Below are 17,411 nucleotides of genomic sequence, written 5' to 3'. Positions count from 1 at the left end.
GCTGGTCAGCTTAGAAAGAAAGCTAGAGTTTTAACAGCTAAGAAACTTTATTGATGTCTTCTGACTAGTTTTTTTTTTTATAAGGTCAACTGACATGGTTATTTTTTCCCTGTTGATATTAGAACGAGAGGATTCAGTTCAGTCACTCACAGCCTGTGGCTGCGCAGGGCATGGGGTACAGGTGGATCCTGTGTTCTCCACCTGGCCTATGTTCGATGCATGCATGGTGATGAGTGATTGTACTGGATCCTCCGGCAGGCAAGGAGAAGTTTCTTTCCCCTCCCTGTTTAGGTCCCTCACAAGTCCTCCAACCACAAAGAGGAGGGTCGTAGCTAGGATTTTGGTTGGTTAATTATAGATGAAGGGAGAAAAGGAGAAACGCACGTAGATATGGAGGGCCATATGATGTAGCTGTGCCGACATCAGCTGAAACCCTGGTGATATCAAGAGCGCATAGCAATCCGATCAACAGGGCTTGGCATTTGAGTAGCTTTCTCTCCATCAGGAACCCTGCAACGCTAGTAGCAGTACGAAACTGAAACGATTTTGTTATCTTAACTTGGCTGGCCACTCTCCCTTTTGCACCCAACTTATATTGAGCCCCAAGCTTGATCCCGCGGGCCATGGGCGGCGCCTTCAAGCATTTAATTCGTGTCTATCTCGTTTGACTGCATGAAGCACTAACTCACTTCTATCATGATAAGTTTTTTTTTGCAAACATCATGATAAGTTCCAATTGGATGGAGAGCAAAGAGATTCGTGTCCTCTCTGTCCCAATAGAGTCAAGCTCCGCATCATGGTGATATCACACTCTCTGGGCGGCCAGGGAATTTAGAAGGCTCACGGCACCGAGCCGTTCTCCACTAAGTGGTGCTGGCCTTCACCAACTCCGTCTGTCTCTGGAAATGGCGTGGTGGGTTTTTGTAATGGAGCAAAGTTTAGACTTCATCATAAAGTGGAGGAGATGGGAACGATCTCTCCCTTGCCGGAGTTTTTATGTGGACGAGACCAGTGTCCACCAACTAACGAGGGAAGCATGCGGAAGACCAATCAATGGAGGTGGCCGCAATCTCTTCCAATAGTAGGTGGAATGAATCCGCATCCACCCAAGGCGCATCTTTTGGTGGATCGAGTCCTTTCCGCCACTTAACGCTTGCTCGAATTTTATATATCAACGTCAGCTCGATCATGGTGCCTCTACACCCCGCAAAAAAACCATTCTAATCTCCACCTAGTCCACCAGATCGGAGGGCACTAAAAACTTTTTTTTTGAGAGAGAGAAAGAGATGAAGATAACGGGAGAGAAATCTATTTTCACTTTAAGTATCTAGGTTCTCTGATGGCTGGGGATTGCACTATCCAGGGTCGAACCCATGACGTTTGATTGTTAGTAGACTGTATGACCATTTGTACGTACATATCCCAATCCATGGCAAACTTCCTATTCCAAGGAGAGTCACAAAACTATTACAGTGTCGAACTTATGTAAGATCAATTGAGCTACTGTTGTTCATCCCTTCAGCTTATATATACAACTAGCACTACTATTTTATTTTGTACGATTTAGCAATTAAGGCTATAGCTTAGTAGTTTTTTTTTTATTTTTTTGATAAGCACTGTAGCTCAGCAGTTGCATCTCTCTTTCGTGGAGGTTTTTCTTTTCTCCCTTTTTTGAGGAAAAATGAGGCTAAGGGTTATTCCTTAGTCACCTAAATATTATTAGAAAATACATATTTACAATGTAGGCAGAGGAAGAATTTATAAAAAAAAAAGGGTTAGTAGAAAATGGCCACATGAAGAGGCTCTAGGATAGAATCACCTGACTCTTTTAAATAAATAAAAGATAAAAAGGGACGAGAAAAAGCAGAATGAACAGAAAGGGCTCCTCCTTTTTTTTTTTTCTTGTCAACATGGTTCTACCTAGGTTGCATATGATGAAGTTTCAGCCAGCAACATCTTCTCTAAGTGCAGAATAGATCGACTCTGCCTTTGACCTGTGTCTTAGCTGCAATCAGCCTCTTCAATGACTGAGGGATTGCAACTTTGTTTTTTTCAGCTACAATTCTTGTTCAACCATTGCTTACTATTATGTGCAAGTCTCGAGCTTCAGCCATTATCAAGGATCCATGTAGTGCTACTAGGTTGAGAGAAATGGAAAAATATTTTTTAATAGAAGCTTCTCAGCAGAACAAACTTTTCTTATGCTGGTGGTAGCAACTGTGTGGTGTTGCTGGGAGGAAAGAACTCTAGGATGTTCCTCAACAAAAGCTTAATGGAAGAAAAGGTGTTTTGGAAGATAATGCATCTTTTTAAGGATTGATCTATACTCTACAATCAGAAAGATCTTCTTGATTTTGCTAAAGTGGCCGGCCAATATGCTCTTCAAACGATGATATAATATTTTCCTTTTATCTCTATTTTGGCTTATACACAGCTAGCAAATGGCTATCTTCTTTGCTTTCTTAAAGATTTGTTTAATTACAACCTACACATGCAGTTCTGATCTGACAGACTCTCTACTTCTTGTAACTTATCTTCTCTGTAGTTACCAATTCTTTAAATAACATCTTGGGTGGCTTTTGCCTCCCCTAGTATCAAAAATAAAAATAAAAAAATAAACAGAAGGGGCCCCTTGAAGTGGTCTCCTTGCAGAAGAATCATCCAAAATCCAGATAGAGGTAGCATGCAATGAACATCCACAGTCAAATAACCTCCCTGTTGAGCCAAAAACAAGACAGAAAGCAGCAACATTGCTTCAAATTAATCTGAAGTGTTTGCAACCCCCAAGATTGTTTTGATCCTATTCCAAAGCTTTTGTAAAACCTAGAAGCACCTTCTGCTCACAGAGAGTAGAGCAACTATTGAGATGATAAAGAATTTTGTGAATAGCAAATTATATAGAAGCAGATCGACGATTCAGAAAAATGCAAGTGCTTCTTTCCTTCCAACAGCACCAGATGAATGCAGCTATGAGCATAAAAACCGGCTGATATAAATCCTTAGCAAAGTGAGAAAACCTCCAAGTAGTGGTGAGATTTTTAACATCCCTCTTAGGACTGAAAACATTAAGGTAGCTGGAAATTAAATTCCACATATTAGAGGCATATGAGCAAGATATAAGGAGGCGGTTTATGGTTCCCATCGGTTCCCATCGATCGGTTCATCAGAAAGGGGCCATCAGCCAATGTACCTTCCCATTTTCTTTTGAATGATATCTCTAGTATTCAGCTTGTTGAGAAGAACTAGCCATAAACAACACTTTACAAGGAACTGAGAGTTCCCATAAAAATGGGGCTAGGTCCCATTTAATGCCTCTATTGTTCAGAAAATCGTATAATGAGGAGGTAAAGAAGTCACCAGAACCATTTAATTGCCAACAGATAGAGTTGGGTTCTGGATTCAAGTGAAAATCACATCAAGATCAGATGAAGCTACCGTGAAATTTAAATTTCCAAGAATTGGTTCTGAGGCCAAAAAAAAAAAAAAAAAAACTTTATAACTGGCCAACCCAATTGCTCTGGCTGAATCATAACTCGATTCAGTCCCTGTCCAAAATCCAAACAAACTGTGCATTAATAGCATGGCCTATGTTGATCATGCCGAGGCGTCAACAAGTGCACCCCCCCTCCCCTCTTGCGGATGGGACCATTCTTCCCATCGTGAGTCGGGATCATCAATGCAATTGTTCTTGTTGAAATATAATTCAACCTTTAGTCCCTGTCCAAAACCCAAACAAATCATATATAGATAATAACTTTTCTGAAATTAGAAGGTACAGGTAGGATTTCTTGCACACTGGGGGCATCGATGCTGCATGCACGCACGCGAAGGATTAAATGAGTCAGTACGAGTACAACTTCCTTTATATGCTTTATTTATGCAAAGGTATTTTTACAATCCTTTATCAGCGTAGCATTACACGCTTTCGTCCAGCCTTTGTCTGCTCTTATTCACGATAAACAAAAAAAAAAAAAAAAAGGATTTCAGTTTCTTCTATACAGCAGTACATCTCGAGCGCTCCTTTGTGGTTGCATGCCACGCCGTGATCTGGCAGCTCTCCTTCCTTCAAATCCTGCGGAAACATAGCAAATTGAGCGGTCAGATAGATAGGCATGCATGGAGGATAACCAGGAATTTGAAGCAATGCTCGTGCGTTTGGGAGCGAGATGGAGCACAAACTGCGTGTATTCGACATTAATCTTTCCATCAGTAAAGCGGGAAACAGCTCCGAAAGCTTCTCTGGACAAGAGGAGGTTGGCAGGGCACGGATTGCTCGCGCACTTATCGACCACCACCACCACGATGTTTCCACCCTTGCATGGCCGATCGATGCCGCTCAGGCATCTCAATCTGTACGTCCTTCCGCAGGCAGCACCGTTGTCCCACAGCCCCCAGGAGACGGCCGCAAACATGTTGTTCGGAGGGAACTGGTCTTGGCTGTAGCCATTACAACTCGTAGCTACACCAAAGAAAAGAAGAAGATTACATCACGATCAAAGCCTGTCCGAACTCAAACTTATCTGCTGTGCTGCTGATAATCAATTTACGGGTTTATACATCTATCTCTCTTCATGTTATGATCGCAGGTAGTCGGCAGATTACTCACGAGTATAAGGGGGGCCATAAGACGCTGCGGTGCCAACGTCGCAGCGAGCTAGGAATGCTTGGTAGAGTAGCTCTAAGCTGAGCAACGTTGCGACCGCTGCAAGCCTCATGGGATAGGGCAAGAAGACCATCTTATTTTGGTGCCCGAGCTGGCTTCAGGGGCGCTTGCATCATGCTAATTTATAGACTCTGCGCATGCGTGCCCGCGCGGGATTAGTTTCCTCTAAGCAAGGAGCTTTCCTTGTTTTCTGAGTGCGCGTCCTACTCCAAATCCCAAATGGTTTTATTTAAGTTGCTTGCTCTTCGGGGACTTGCCGATCGAGTGGTTCGCGTGTAAAAAACCCTGCTTGTTGCTGACGGTGTAAGCATATCTACTCAAGCACGATTCTTCACCTACTGCAGGGAATCATGAACCTGGCAAATGCGTTCCTCTGGAGTTTATCGGCCATATTACTCAATCCTAGTCATAAATGATTACTTCTATACCATCTATTCCGATGGACGCTGCAAGCTATCGGATTCTAATATTTCTACGTACGCAATCCTGATTCCTGAATTGACTGGTATTCTTCTACCATGTCTAGTGCGTTACAACACTATGCCAATCAGCCATGTCGACTTTCAAGTTCTTTCACATGGTATTAACCAAGGTTCTCTTATTAACCATCCACCTTTCACCATCTTTTGATGCAAATACGTGCTCCACGGTCATCAGCTGGATCCAAAAAAGCTCGAGGGTTACTGCTAGTAGTCATCCTTTGCTTTGCGATATTTGAACGATGTGAGGAACGGAGGGATTGTCCAGACGAAGCACATGTGTTTAGAGAAGCCAATGGGGCTGTGGATTGGGCGGTCACCTACGTGGCTAACCATTCCACTAGCATCTATGGATGAAAGATGGAGAACTGCCTCGGGAGCTTCGTGATATTCTGTTTTTCGATTTTATTGGGTGCATCCGTATACGTATTGTATGAACCATCCGGTCTAGCAGCAAAAAAAAAAAGAGGGGGAGAATAATCACCATGACAAACAAAGAAAGCTACAATGGGCAGGATTCGTCGTTGTGGAAGGAAAATCGGTGCTCGTAGACAAGGAGCGAGGGGGGTAGCCAAGATATTGGTCATGAAGTTTGCAGCCTAATTTCTCTCTCAGGATATGAATGGCATGACTTGCTGGAAATTCCTCAGCACGTCCCGCTAGCAGGATGTTGGGCGGTTGCAAGTATATTATCCAATTATGCACAAAAATCTCTATACTCCCAAGAAAAAAAATTTTGTTGTGTTATACCAAAGTATACCAGAATTTATCAAGAAATATACCAAAATTTGTGTCATGTCGCCTTAATTGCTAATAAATTGACTCCTAGCTAGCTAATTTATATATGAGATGTCAAGTCGGTATAAAGTATGAAAATTCTTGATTACGTACATGCATGTTCCAACAGTAGTTGTCTATCATAACTTAAAGATACTTACAAAATGTAACTTATCTTAGGATCTTACAAAAGAATGAAACAAAATATGTAGATATTTTTTTATGAAATACTAAATTAGGCTTTACTAATCTAGTTCTTGACTCAAAGTTGTTTCAAAAGTAAAATCATAACTAACTTCTATTTTCGTGCTATCAAAAAATAAAAGCACATTCCCAGAATTTTGCATTCTTGTCTTTTTCTTCTTAATCAAATGCCTCCTAGATTTTGTATATGCATTTAAAATAGGTTTCATGTTCATCATCTTAAACTTTTATGTAGCTTCTAATTTATTAGTTAGACTTAACCATTGTTTCCTTTTCTTTTTTGCATCATCCAATATTGTGGCATACTTGGTACAACTTTACAAGCATCAAAACACAAGAAGATTAAAAAATTCTAGTCTTTTAATGTGTTACAAACATTCGAAGAGGGAATGCAAATCCAATAATTTTAATTCGGATTTGACCTCTTATATTAATAATACACAATATGTAAGCGGACCAAAGGTAGTGACATACCTAGAAATGAAAGCCATGGAAAAAAAAATAATATCAATCTCCTTGAGTTGCATCAATCTTCTAGTAATATGTCGGGCTGGTGATTATTTATATTAAGAATTGCATTGACTTGCACAAAATATTTAAGTATATATAAAAACAAGAAAATAATTTGAACATGAAATATCAAAACTAGAGAATGGATCGACATGATATGTTTCTGTGGCGACACTTTGAGGGGTTTAAAATGGCTACGAAGACACCCCAAAATCCATTGGACTAAAAAAACAAATTTCGCAGCTGGCACGGGGGATGGATACTTAATAACCCCGGATTGCATCTACCTTCCCCTGCCACCGTCTCTTCCACGAGCCCTCCGTTAGAGGATTAAGTGGGACCTGGTTTTAAGCCTTCAATTGCGAGAAATAATCATCATCATTCACACGCGCGCAACTTCTCAGTCCCGCTTTAAGATGTGCGATCATACTCAATCAAGTGGGATCACAAATCATACAATCTTTCTTTCTTCTTCTTCTTCTTCTTCTTCTTCTTTTTTATTATTTTTTTTATTATTTTATTTTTTTTTTTTTTACATCAGTGACTCACAACGGGTGTGAATACGGCCAACAAAATCATAAAAAAAAAACGTAAAGGCATTGGCACAACCCCATGGTATGTCCAAGTGAAACTTTCAGAGTGATGAGTCGCAAAGGAAGTAATCCAGTCTGCAGCGTCGTTCGTCTCCCGCAGCCTGGTAGGAGTCGCACTTCCTCAGTACTCTGCGAATGTCGTGGAGCAACAATCGATCCTCAACAGAGCACTTCCGACCTCAGATCTACTCAGTCACCGTGGTCGAATCTTTCTCGAGGAGAAGACGACCTGCGCCCGGTATTTATCTCGTATATGAGACACCCTTCCAGACAGTCCTAAGTTCAACACACATTAATGATGAGTCAAAGATCACAAATCATGCAATCTCAGAGTTGGTTAGGTCGCACGTGAAAGGCCGTGATTGGTCTTTCACACAAGACCTAAGCGATGACAGGAGCGTCCCGTTTAGTTGGAACCCATTCGGCGGGATCCGCACCCTCTCGCACCGAAGCTGATCCGGGTCAACCCGATCCAATGAACCGGGCCTTTTTGCAGATCCGATTCCGGCTCGTTAGAAAAGAGCCCTAAAAACTTCGGCTAGCGGTTGGCGGTGTCTTCTTTTAGCCTCTACCCTTGCGTCTGTTTCTCTTCCGTCGTCTCAGTCGTCGACTACCGCCGGGATAGAGAAGAGCGTGAGAAAGAGAGGGGTGAAGAGAGAGATGGGGGCGGAAACATACCAAATCGATTTGGGAAACCTCATGGCTTTTGATCCGTCGCATCATTTCCAGTCCATCCCCTCTGCCAGGTTTGTTCGTTCCTCTTCTTTTTCTTTTGTCTCCTCTCAAATTTCAATCTTTCCGACTTTTTTTTTGTTCCTTTTAAGGTCTTCTCTGATATAATGTCTTGGTGCAATATTCTCGAACCAAAAACCGAGAAATTGATTTACGATTGGTTTCTGAGACCCCTAAAACCCTCCCAAGAACCTCGAAAGTCATGATTTTGACCTAAAACTTCTACATTCTCGACTCAGTTTTTAGGGTTTGGGGCTGCTTCTTCTTCCTCCTCCTCCTCCTCCTCTTTTGAAGACCTAATCTTTCGGGGGAAAATAATTAGGTTACCCTTAAACCCTCCCAAGACTCCTCTAGAGGCAAGATATTAACCCATAGGGCTAAGTAAAATGTTAAGATTGCTTCTATGATTTCCCTGGGGCTCGGGCCCTATTTCCATTACATTCCCTCCACCAGTTTTATAGATGTTAACTTTTGTCCTATCGAAATCCGATCTTTCTACCTATTTTTCACGATCTTTTCGGACATAATTTGCTCGATTTCCTCGATATATCCCTTTAAATTCGTTTCTTCTGCGTAATAGTTGTCACAAATAATTGTTTTCTTGATAGGTTTGTGTTTATTCGCCCAAAACCCTTCCAAGGGTTTTAAGCAGCATGAGGTAAACCTGAACTTGATGTTTTTTTTTGCATCATATTTCAGGGAAGACCTGGTAAAAGAGTGCCTGCAGAAAGGGACAGAGCTGGTACAAGCAATCGCTAATGCTCTCTTTAGCTTACCTTCCACTGAAGACCCAGATGGTCCCATCGTTCACCTGCCGCAGCCCACTACCAGGCTTCCTAGAGAGAAGCATGTAAGCTTTGATCTGATGGTTCATTTGAATTACTTTCTTCTTCATATTCTTTGTTAGTACGTTGTCTAGCAACTCTAATTGTCTTGGAGTTTCAGTAAATTGTGTTTGGACCAGATCCTACAGCACTGGCTTTGTTTATCGTTTACAGCCCGAATACCTTTTTTTTTCTGTCTGTGTGTGTCTTTGTGTTTCACCTTGTACTTGATATGCAAATGATATGCATAAAATTCGCACTATCATTTTGATAGGCAGTGTCCTTTGTTTTAAGACAAAAAATAGCTCTTAAAGCCATATGTTTGGAAAATATCATTTAGCTGAAACATGGGTACTGCATTATAGATGTAAAAAATGTTATGAAGCAAGAATTCATGCCATTAATTTGTGGCTGCTTTTGTGGATCCTACATCAACCATACTTCTTAGTCAGATCATCTTCTCCATGGTAGTTCTTTTCAATAATTTTTCTTTCACAGCTTTCTTCCTTGGATTCCATTACACTGCTAAATGCATTAACCTGCCAATATGAAAGCTTTGAAATTTCAATGTTACTTAGTATTATTGATATTTAATTTCTTGTATGCTCTCTGCAAATTTTGCTTGTAAGTTCACTATGCAATTAAATTATACATTAATGTTGGTAATCTGTGTCAAATGTCTAACACAAGTATATCGAGCTTATTAAGGTACTCTAGTGTCCTCCCTAAATCTTCTTTGATCTCTGCATCTCTGTCTTCACCCTTTAACCTGCACCATAGGACTCTCTCTGAACCAGGTTCATCCAGCCCTACTTTGACAAGCAGTTATTAGTAATAGTAATTAGATGCTGGTTGATCATTATTTTCTTAAGTAAATTGAAAAAAAATTAATGGGTTCAAGGAGAAGCTCTATTAATAAATCAAAACTCAGGTCCTGTAGTTGTGACCCAGGATAAAGTTCCGTATATAGGATATAAGTAACCAGAGAAGTCCTGGTCTTTTTCACTGCTCAAGTGTCCTGTCTTGTGTGAGTTTTTCCCCTCTCTACTTGTTGTTTTGTTGATAGATATGTCATTCTATCTTCCTGAATGGCACATACCATTCAAATTTTGTTATCTCAAGCATAATCCCGTCTATTTCTGTTTTCTAAAAAGGCTGAGTCCTGCAAATGTTGTCATATTTGTTATTTCAGGAGGCTTGTATCCTAATAAACATACTTTTGATTTTTCACACAATTATTTTTAAAAATTAAGTTAAGGGAATTTAATCCATAATCGCATTTTGAGCCCAAATTGTTGGTTAGGAATCATTGACTATTATCTCTAACCGCAACTCCCCCCCCCCCCCAGTCTTCTGCCTTGGAATTGACTTTACTTCAATTTGATCAATTCATTTTTTCATTCGGCAACTATGGCTAATGTCAGGTCCAAGTTGATTAAACTACGTCCCTCTTTAAATTATTACTTCCAGTTATTTAGTGAAGTGTACCATGGATCCCTCTTAGAGAACGACATGAATTTCTCTTCATTACTGCATGTGATAGTTGAATAGCTATGAAGAATGACCTTTTGTGATATTAGAGATACCTAGCTAGTTAATATTTTAAAAGAGCTCCTTTGCTTATCCATGACTGACAAATGTCTTGATTACATTTTGTTTCAAGCATACTGAACCCCTGTTTGAAGTGAATTGAATATTGGTGTCTTCCCAATTTTGCACCTTTATGCAGTAATTTCCAGTTCAGAACTCTATTTTTGCTATTGTCCTGAATGGGTGCATACAGCATTAATTAAACTTTATGTTGCTTTTTCAGCTGCCAAAGCCTAAGCCTCCCACAAAATGGGAACTGTTTGCCAAAGCAAAAGGTTAGTGTTCCTGTGCCTTTAATGTTCTGTGATGGAGTTAGGTGCTAATGAAATGCTTTCCCAGCCCCTTTCCTCAGGGGAGAAATTCCATCTGTTTTCTGCTCCAACATGCTTGATGATATTGCTTAAATGCAATTGCAGGTATAAAGAATCGCAAAAAAGACAAGCGCGTATTTGACGAACAAACGGGTGCTTGGAAGCGGCGCCATGGCTATGATCGTGTGAATGATGACAAAGATGTACCAATAATTGAGGCCAAATTGACGGATGGTAGTGGTTTATCTTGTTAAATCTTCTTTGCATATTCATAATGAACATTTGACATTCCATAATAGAATTTTTGATTAGCAAAAGAAAAGCAGCCATCATGCCTACAAAGCTAATTTAATTGATGTTTTGAAGAAGAAAAAAGAAACAGAGATTGATTCATCATGCTGATTGGCAAAATAAGAGAGACAAACCATTGGCATGAGATGATAATGTTAAAAATAACAGTTTTTTCAAGTTATCTATTAAACTCTGCATGTCAGCTGTGTTCTTTGCAATGCTACCCAACCTCATTGTAGGGTGATCATTGATATTGCTGGGATAGTTCTCAATTGCAGCTGTCTTCTTTTTTAGGTTATCATATGATTTTGCATAATATAATGAAAATTTTACGAAAGTTTGCCGCACTATTGAAATTTTAATCTATGCATCTACAGCAACCTAACTTGCAGTCTTGTATTGAGTTGCAGGTGACAATACGATGATCCTTTATTCTAAAATGAGGAGCATGCATGTTCTAAATAGTCTTTTTTTTGATACTTACATGCCATTTGAATCTCAGAAGATGTTTTAAGGTCTACCAGGGTTTCTATCTTGTGTGCCTACAATACTTTTCGATGAATGAGATAGTATTAAAATAAAGAGCGTACAGGGTCATAGTAAATTTCTAAAAGCAACAAGCAAATTGTATAATCTGATAAACATTACTATTGAGAAATCTATGTTTAATGTTGTGATCATGCAGTATAGGAGCTATGGCAATTCTTCTTTTTGATGAAAGGGAATGTAAATGCCGTTTGACATGTTTTGAATGGAATTATAGGTTGAATTTTTATTGTTTGCTGTCCAAAAAATGGCACACTTAATCCTGGTTCTTATTCAGAATATTTGTTTGTATGAATTTTATTTGATTAAATAAACTGGTTTGTTTTATTTGGGCTTGAAGCTCATCTGATTATGCTTCTCCAACTAAATGACCATTACCATAATCACTTTCTTTATTTTAGTAAATGCAAGACCATTCTTTTATCACATCTTGGATCATTGTGGTGATATCTGTTCTTCTGTATTGTGTCTCTTATCCTCTACCATTGATGGGATTGATTGACCTGTAGAATTCACAACTCAAATTATTCTTGCAGCTGCCCCTACCTTAGATTGACATCAGTAATATCAAAAATGCCTGTTCATTGTCATTTAATTTTCAAAACCTCTAAACAAACACCAATTAATTTGTTTTCTTGTGTTAAAGTGATGGCCTATTCACATTTCAAAATATTCTTGTAACTGTCCTAACTCAGTTTGACATCAACAATATCAAAAATACCTCTTCACTGGCATTTGATTTTTGCAAATCTCTAAATAAACACAAATCAATTTGTTTTCTTGGGTTCAAGTGAGGCACCCTTTGGGCCAAGAACATTACCGTCCTCATCAACTTTGAGCTGCAATCTAGAATCTTTTAGTTAAGATTTTCTTTAAACCCAATATAAAATTAAGGTTGTTAGGTAGGTTGAAGTTGCAACAAAGTGACATCTCTGCTACACCGTTGAAGTGCTCATTTTCCTGCTTCGAATAGGATTGTGAAAGCATTGTAGTTTTTGAGTTAAGAAAAATTGGTTTGACATATCACAAGTAGCCGACCTGTAACATTGAAATTCAATCTAACAAGGTTGAATGTGTCTGAGTACTTCTCTCATTTGTATAGAAAAATACAATTTGATTACTTACCCTTGGAACTTGGTTTCAACATACATGGATCATGCTTTTAGATTAGATATTACCTGCAACTGCAGCAGTAATACCACTAAGTGGGGAAGTGATTTGAGGATTTCTACATAGACACAGATTTTATTCCTTATTAAGCACCATATTTATGGTTAATGAAGTGATTGTTCTGATCAAACAATTGGTGCAATCTGGTGTCAACGTATTGTGCTGCTTGATAGCTTATGTGCCCTTTGAAACTCATTCCTTCATACTTGTGCTCAAAGCCTTTTGGTCTATCCTACATATGGTTCTATGAGTTAGAACAAGTTGGAAAATGTCTGGCTTATTAAAGCTTTATGGTTTATGAATTAAGAACTAGCTCTCAAATAATCTTTATGAAGGGAATCTTTGTCTGTTATTTCTGATCAATCTATTTTTAATAACACAATCATCTTTATGTTAGAAATGATTTGGTAAACAGCTTTCAAACTTCATTACTTGACCGATATGCTAGCAGGGATCAGCTTATATGACTTCTATCTGCCTCTTTTATCATAAAACAATTTGTACCCAACTAAATTATAAAGATAAATACAATTTTTTTGCTTCTTTCAATTGGTGGGATATGTCTTGCCTTTTTTTTATTTAGTTATTAGTTGACTGATATGCTAGCAGGGATCAGCTTATATGACTTCTCTATCATAAAACAATTTGTAGCCAACTAAATTATAAAGATAAATACAAATATTGTGCTTCTTTCAATTGGTGGGATATGTCTTGCCTTTTTAAATTTAGTAGAACTTTTATACTTGATGAACCTGCCTTTTTAAATTTGCACCAAGCAATTGAAAGTGGTAGGCTGAAATGTTTTTTCTTAGATTTAGTTTGTTAATAGAACAGATGGGAAAATGGATTATATTAATTTATAGCTTCATCTAAGAATCTAATATCTGCAATAATTTATTTTAGCTCTCTGTAAGCTTAAACTATTCGAAGCATATAACCTTACATCAGTACTTGTCCATGTCCAGGAGCCATTCTTAGATTTACAACACCATCATCACACCCCTCTTGTCAATCTGATATTCTATAATTGTTAATCATTAAGCCCTGGCTTACCTATTTTTCTTGCTTTTTTACCCCTTTTTATATCTGTAATAATCATTTTCTTCTGAAATCATGTGTTCATTTTAGGCCCAGCTGAAATTATGGCACTGCCCTGTAGACCTTAATGAGATTGCCTGGAGTTGTCAACCTTGCCTGAAAGGCTGCACTGCCTTGTGCATTGGTTGCTTCCAGAACATGATCATGGCCATTCAAAGTTACAGTCCCATAATCTTAATGAGCAAGATTATACTATCAGTAACGTTGGCAAGTTGCTTGACACAGAATATTGTGGACTTTAGAGCACGTAGGCTGTCATTGTAGATTTGTATTTTTTTTTTTTTTTTTTTGCATTTCCAATTTATTGGTAAATGATCTAGTATTATCAACTGAAGTTATTTTGGCTTCCATATAAGCAATATTTTGAAGCTTTTTAATTCCATGATAATTGTTATCATGTATTAAAATAATTTAAGTTTGTGACTCTGTGTTTCTCTTAAATTGGATTTTTGTGCTTTCTTATATGTAGTTGAATATCTAGGAGAGTGCATATAGTGGCTGAAAGTTAAATTTGTTGTTTGTTTGGTAGATTGATGTTCTTTGAAATTGTGGATAATTATATAGTTTAGTTGTCCTATATCGATAGTTCTGTTCTTACAGAGCCAGGGGAGGATCCTTTTGCCCAAAGGAAGGTTGAGAAGAAGAAACGAGTTGAGAAGCAAGAAAAGAACCGGCTGCAGAATCTAAAGCAGGCCATGAAAGCTGGTGCTTTGCCAAGGTTGTTTTCCATTTTGTCTTCTCTTGAAATTTATTATGCACCATTTTTAGTTATGAAGTCTAAGTGTTTAGATTTCCTGCCAACACTCTGTCTTTTCCCTTTGGTTACTATATAATCTGTAAAGAACTTACTGTTTTATCTGTATATATTTGTGCCACAGTTCTGGCAATGCCCCCATCAAGTGACATCTCCCCGGAAAATACACATGCTTTCATTATAGCTAACATGCCTATCTTCTTTCAAGTCTCTTGCTGTTTGTTGTTTACTGGGTTCACTTAATGTTGTAACATAATCACTTAAATATTATTAGGCATTATATTTTCTGAATTCTGAGTATTCAACTTTGTCAAGTTGCCCTCCAGGGTATTGGATGACAACTTATCTGCAACTTTATTGCTGTATTTAAGGATCAGTAAGCTGTGGTAGATAGTAGCTTATCGTTCTTCTTATTCTTAATTGTGCTATCATGCTTACCTTTTTTTTTTTTTTTTCCTCGTGTGCTGTTAAACTTGTAATGATAAATTTTCTATTTAACATAACACCCGGTTGGCTGTCTTTTTGATGTTTAGACTTTTAATCTTACATATGGTTGAAATTTCCCATGCAGTCATGTCCAACTCGCTGCAACAGCATTGCCCATCACAGGAAGCCAGAAAGAAGCTCCAAAGAAAGCTAGTAAAGAGGAGCTTGAAAATGTAGCTGGGATGGCAGCAACAGCAACAGCAAGTGGCGGGAAATTTGACAAAAAGCTGCCAGGCGAGAAAGCTCCCAAGCATACCGGGAAGTTTCGAAAGGTTTGTACGCAAATACGAACTCTTATGTTGTATCTGCTTAAACATGCCTTTTATTGTGACATGAGATCTAGATGGTGTTTTTCAATTGCTTTTCTTTTGTCTAGTTCCTCCCTGTGGTAGAAGGAAAGGGAATGGGCACCCAAGAAAAGCAGCAAACGGAGAAAATTCTTAATCAGCTGATGGCTAAAAGCTCTCATGACATACTTGATGTCAACAAGGTAAGATTTCTAATTTGCACATTGAACCTTAGGTGCTTATTGTTTGCCTGTGAATTTTAGCAAACAGATTTAAAAAGGGTTTTACGAAAAATAGGATACATGTTTTGATGAACTCACTTTTCAGGTTTTGCATTGTCAGTTTAGGCAAAACAGGTTTTGTGGAAAACAACCAAACAATCATTTTTATCCAACTCATTCATTTTTAATAAAACTTGTTAAACAAACTCTGTTAATTTTTGTGGTTTTACTCAATTTCTGCTTGTTACTTAAATATATTTCTTATTCTTTATGCAACCTCATGCGAACAGGCGGTTACAATGTTCAATGTGAAGAAAGAGAGGCAACGCAAGAAGGAAAAGGATCGGGAGGTGTTTAATACGTCAAATAAATTGAAACCAAAGAAGAAATCTCTCAAAAAATCATCAAAGAAGAAGAATTAGATAGTGGTGCTGTTATATGAAGCTAGCGTGGTTATTAGGGTTTCATGAGGAAGCTTCAGGTTTTCCAAATGTTCCGATACCTTTTGCTAAGCAATATCATGTTCTTTTTGTTTACTTCATTTGTGTCTTTATCAAGCAAATTACATTAGCTTCCTGTTCTCCGAGATGCAGTTAATGCTTGGTTTTCTTTTTGATGAGCGTCACACAACTTGTATATTTAACTTCTGTTATTAATCCTTAAGATGCCTGAAGGTAGGATTATTCTATTCTTAAAATATTGCCTAGACTTCAAAAATCTTGGTGTCTACTTTGTATATCATATATGCTATCTGATGATTTCATATAAAATGATCGTGTAGATGCGTCTTCGGTCCGTGTGTGTCATTTGTGTGTCTAAAATCATATATGCTGTTGGGCCTGTCCGTTGGGGATCAAGATGGTCAGATATGTCCCGTGGTTTGGATTGGCATGCCAATCTTGTATTCAGGTCGAAGGTGAATGCCGGATATGTCGATGACTTGGTATGGGTCGGCATGCAAATCTTGTAGTCACTTCAAAGGTGAAGTTATGATCTAATGCTTTAGAAGAGAATGGAGACTTGTGGAGATTTTCAAATTGGAGACTTGTGGAGATTTTCAAATTGGATGCTGGCTGTGCCTGAACTTAAGCTCTCTAGTTTGTTTGGTAGTCAGTCGGATGGAGATGAAAATAGATTGGATATTGATATATTCATATTCATATTTATATTTTATTTATATTTATTATAAATAAATATGTATTAGATATTAAATATATTTATATATTTTTTTTATCTAAATATTAATTTGATTCGAATCGGATATAAAAATCGATACGATTGGATATAATTTCTCCCGCTTTCAGCTCTATCATTGGACCATTACGATGAAACTTGCGGCTGCTTTCTGGTCTGCCGTCCATAAGCCACCTACTGGGACATTGGCTCACCTACCAAACCTCGCCTCTAGGGGGGATAGCAACTACCTTGAATGCGGGCTGACTACCAAACCTCCCCTCTTGGGGTATGACAACTACCTTGTTGAATTTGGGCTGACTACCAGCCGGATACTCTAATAATTACAATCGTCGAACCTTTTTCCAACTATTGGAGGGCTGACTAAGATTCCATCCAAACCTAAGATTTAGCTGCCAAGATTAGCCCTGTCTGGGAAACAACTTAGACGTCATTTGATCACATTCGTCGGGATACCATGCGTCAATGCCCGAATAACGGCGGAAACTGTTGATCATCAACATATCTTGATCATTCCTGGTTCTGAAAATGACTTTGTGGTAGACCTGGGAAACTGAAGTTGGCGCTTTGTATTGCTATGGGTTTGACATGGTCCAAACGTCCTCCGCCTTACGCGAAAACCCATCCTTTTGCCCACCCACCCAGCCTTGGTATAAGCTCAGATTTGATTGCCGGGTCCAG

At 38.6% G+C, this 17,411-nt stretch overlaps 2 protein-coding genes across 2 annotated transcripts; one reads left to right on the top strand and one right to left on the bottom strand.

Moving 5' to 3' along the window:
* Positions 1–3,845: 3,845 nt before the first annotated feature.
* LOC103708760 (EG45-like domain containing protein) lies at positions 3,846–4,771 on the bottom strand. Its single transcript, XM_008793831.6, has 3 exons — positions 4,607–4,771; positions 4,180–4,459; positions 3,846–4,072 (listed from the first exon to the last, which is right to left on the bottom strand). Exons 1-3 carry the CDS (start codon positions 4,734–4,736, stop codon positions 4,066–4,068), a joined length of 417 nt encoding a protein of 138 aa, XP_008792053.4. The 5' UTR covers positions 4,737–4,771; the 3' UTR covers positions 3,846–4,065.
* A 2,984-nt stretch (positions 4,772–7,755) lies between these two features.
* On the top strand, positions 7,756–16,233 carry LOC103708761 (ribosome biogenesis regulatory protein (RRS1) family protein). The gene is made up of 8 exons (XM_008793832.5): positions 7,756–7,972; positions 8,658–8,808; positions 10,596–10,647; positions 10,789–10,917; positions 14,389–14,506; positions 15,114–15,300; positions 15,405–15,518; positions 15,827–16,233. The coding sequence occupies exons 1-8, from the start codon at positions 7,887–7,889 to the stop codon at positions 15,956–15,958; spliced, it is 969 nt and encodes a 322-aa protein (XP_008792054.3). The 5' UTR covers positions 7,756–7,886; the 3' UTR covers positions 15,959–16,233.
* The last annotated feature ends 1,178 nt before the right edge of the window (positions 16,234–17,411 follow it).

Source organism: Phoenix dactylifera, chromosome 5, assembly GCF_051530095.1.
Source record: "Phoenix dactylifera cultivar Ajwa chromosome 5, Ajwa_hap1_PhDact_Kaust_v1.1, whole genome shotgun sequence".
Classification (NCBI taxonomy): domain Eukaryota; kingdom Viridiplantae; phylum Streptophyta; class Magnoliopsida; order Arecales; family Arecaceae; genus Phoenix; species Phoenix dactylifera.
This window is presented reverse-complemented; position numbering and strand designations above follow the sequence as displayed.

What these genes read in the sequence shown, in the direction of transcription:
- LOC103708760 (XM_008793831.6), bottom strand. Translation starts at nt 4,736, where the DNA reads ATGGTCTTCTTGCCCTATCCCATGAGGCTTGCAGCGGTCGCAACGTTG. An exon ending in TTATGGCCCCCCTTATACTC is followed by an intron (nt 4,460 to 4,606) that starts GTGAGTAATCTG and finishes TCTTTGGTGTAG; the next exon opens with CTACGAGTTGTAATGGCTAC.
- LOC103708761 (XM_008793832.5), top strand. Translation starts at nt 7,887, where the DNA reads ATGGGGGCGGAAACATACCAAATCGATTTGGGAAACCTCATGGCTTTT. An exon ending in ACTGTTTGCCAAAGCAAAAG is followed by an intron (nt 10,648 to 10,788) that starts GTTAGTGTTCCT and finishes ATGCAATTGCAG; the next exon opens with GTATAAAGAATCGCAAAAAA. An exon ending in TGAGGCCAAATTGACGGATG is followed by an intron (nt 10,918 to 14,388) that starts GTAGTGGTTTAT and finishes CTGTTCTTACAG; the next exon opens with AGCCAGGGGAGGATCCTTTT.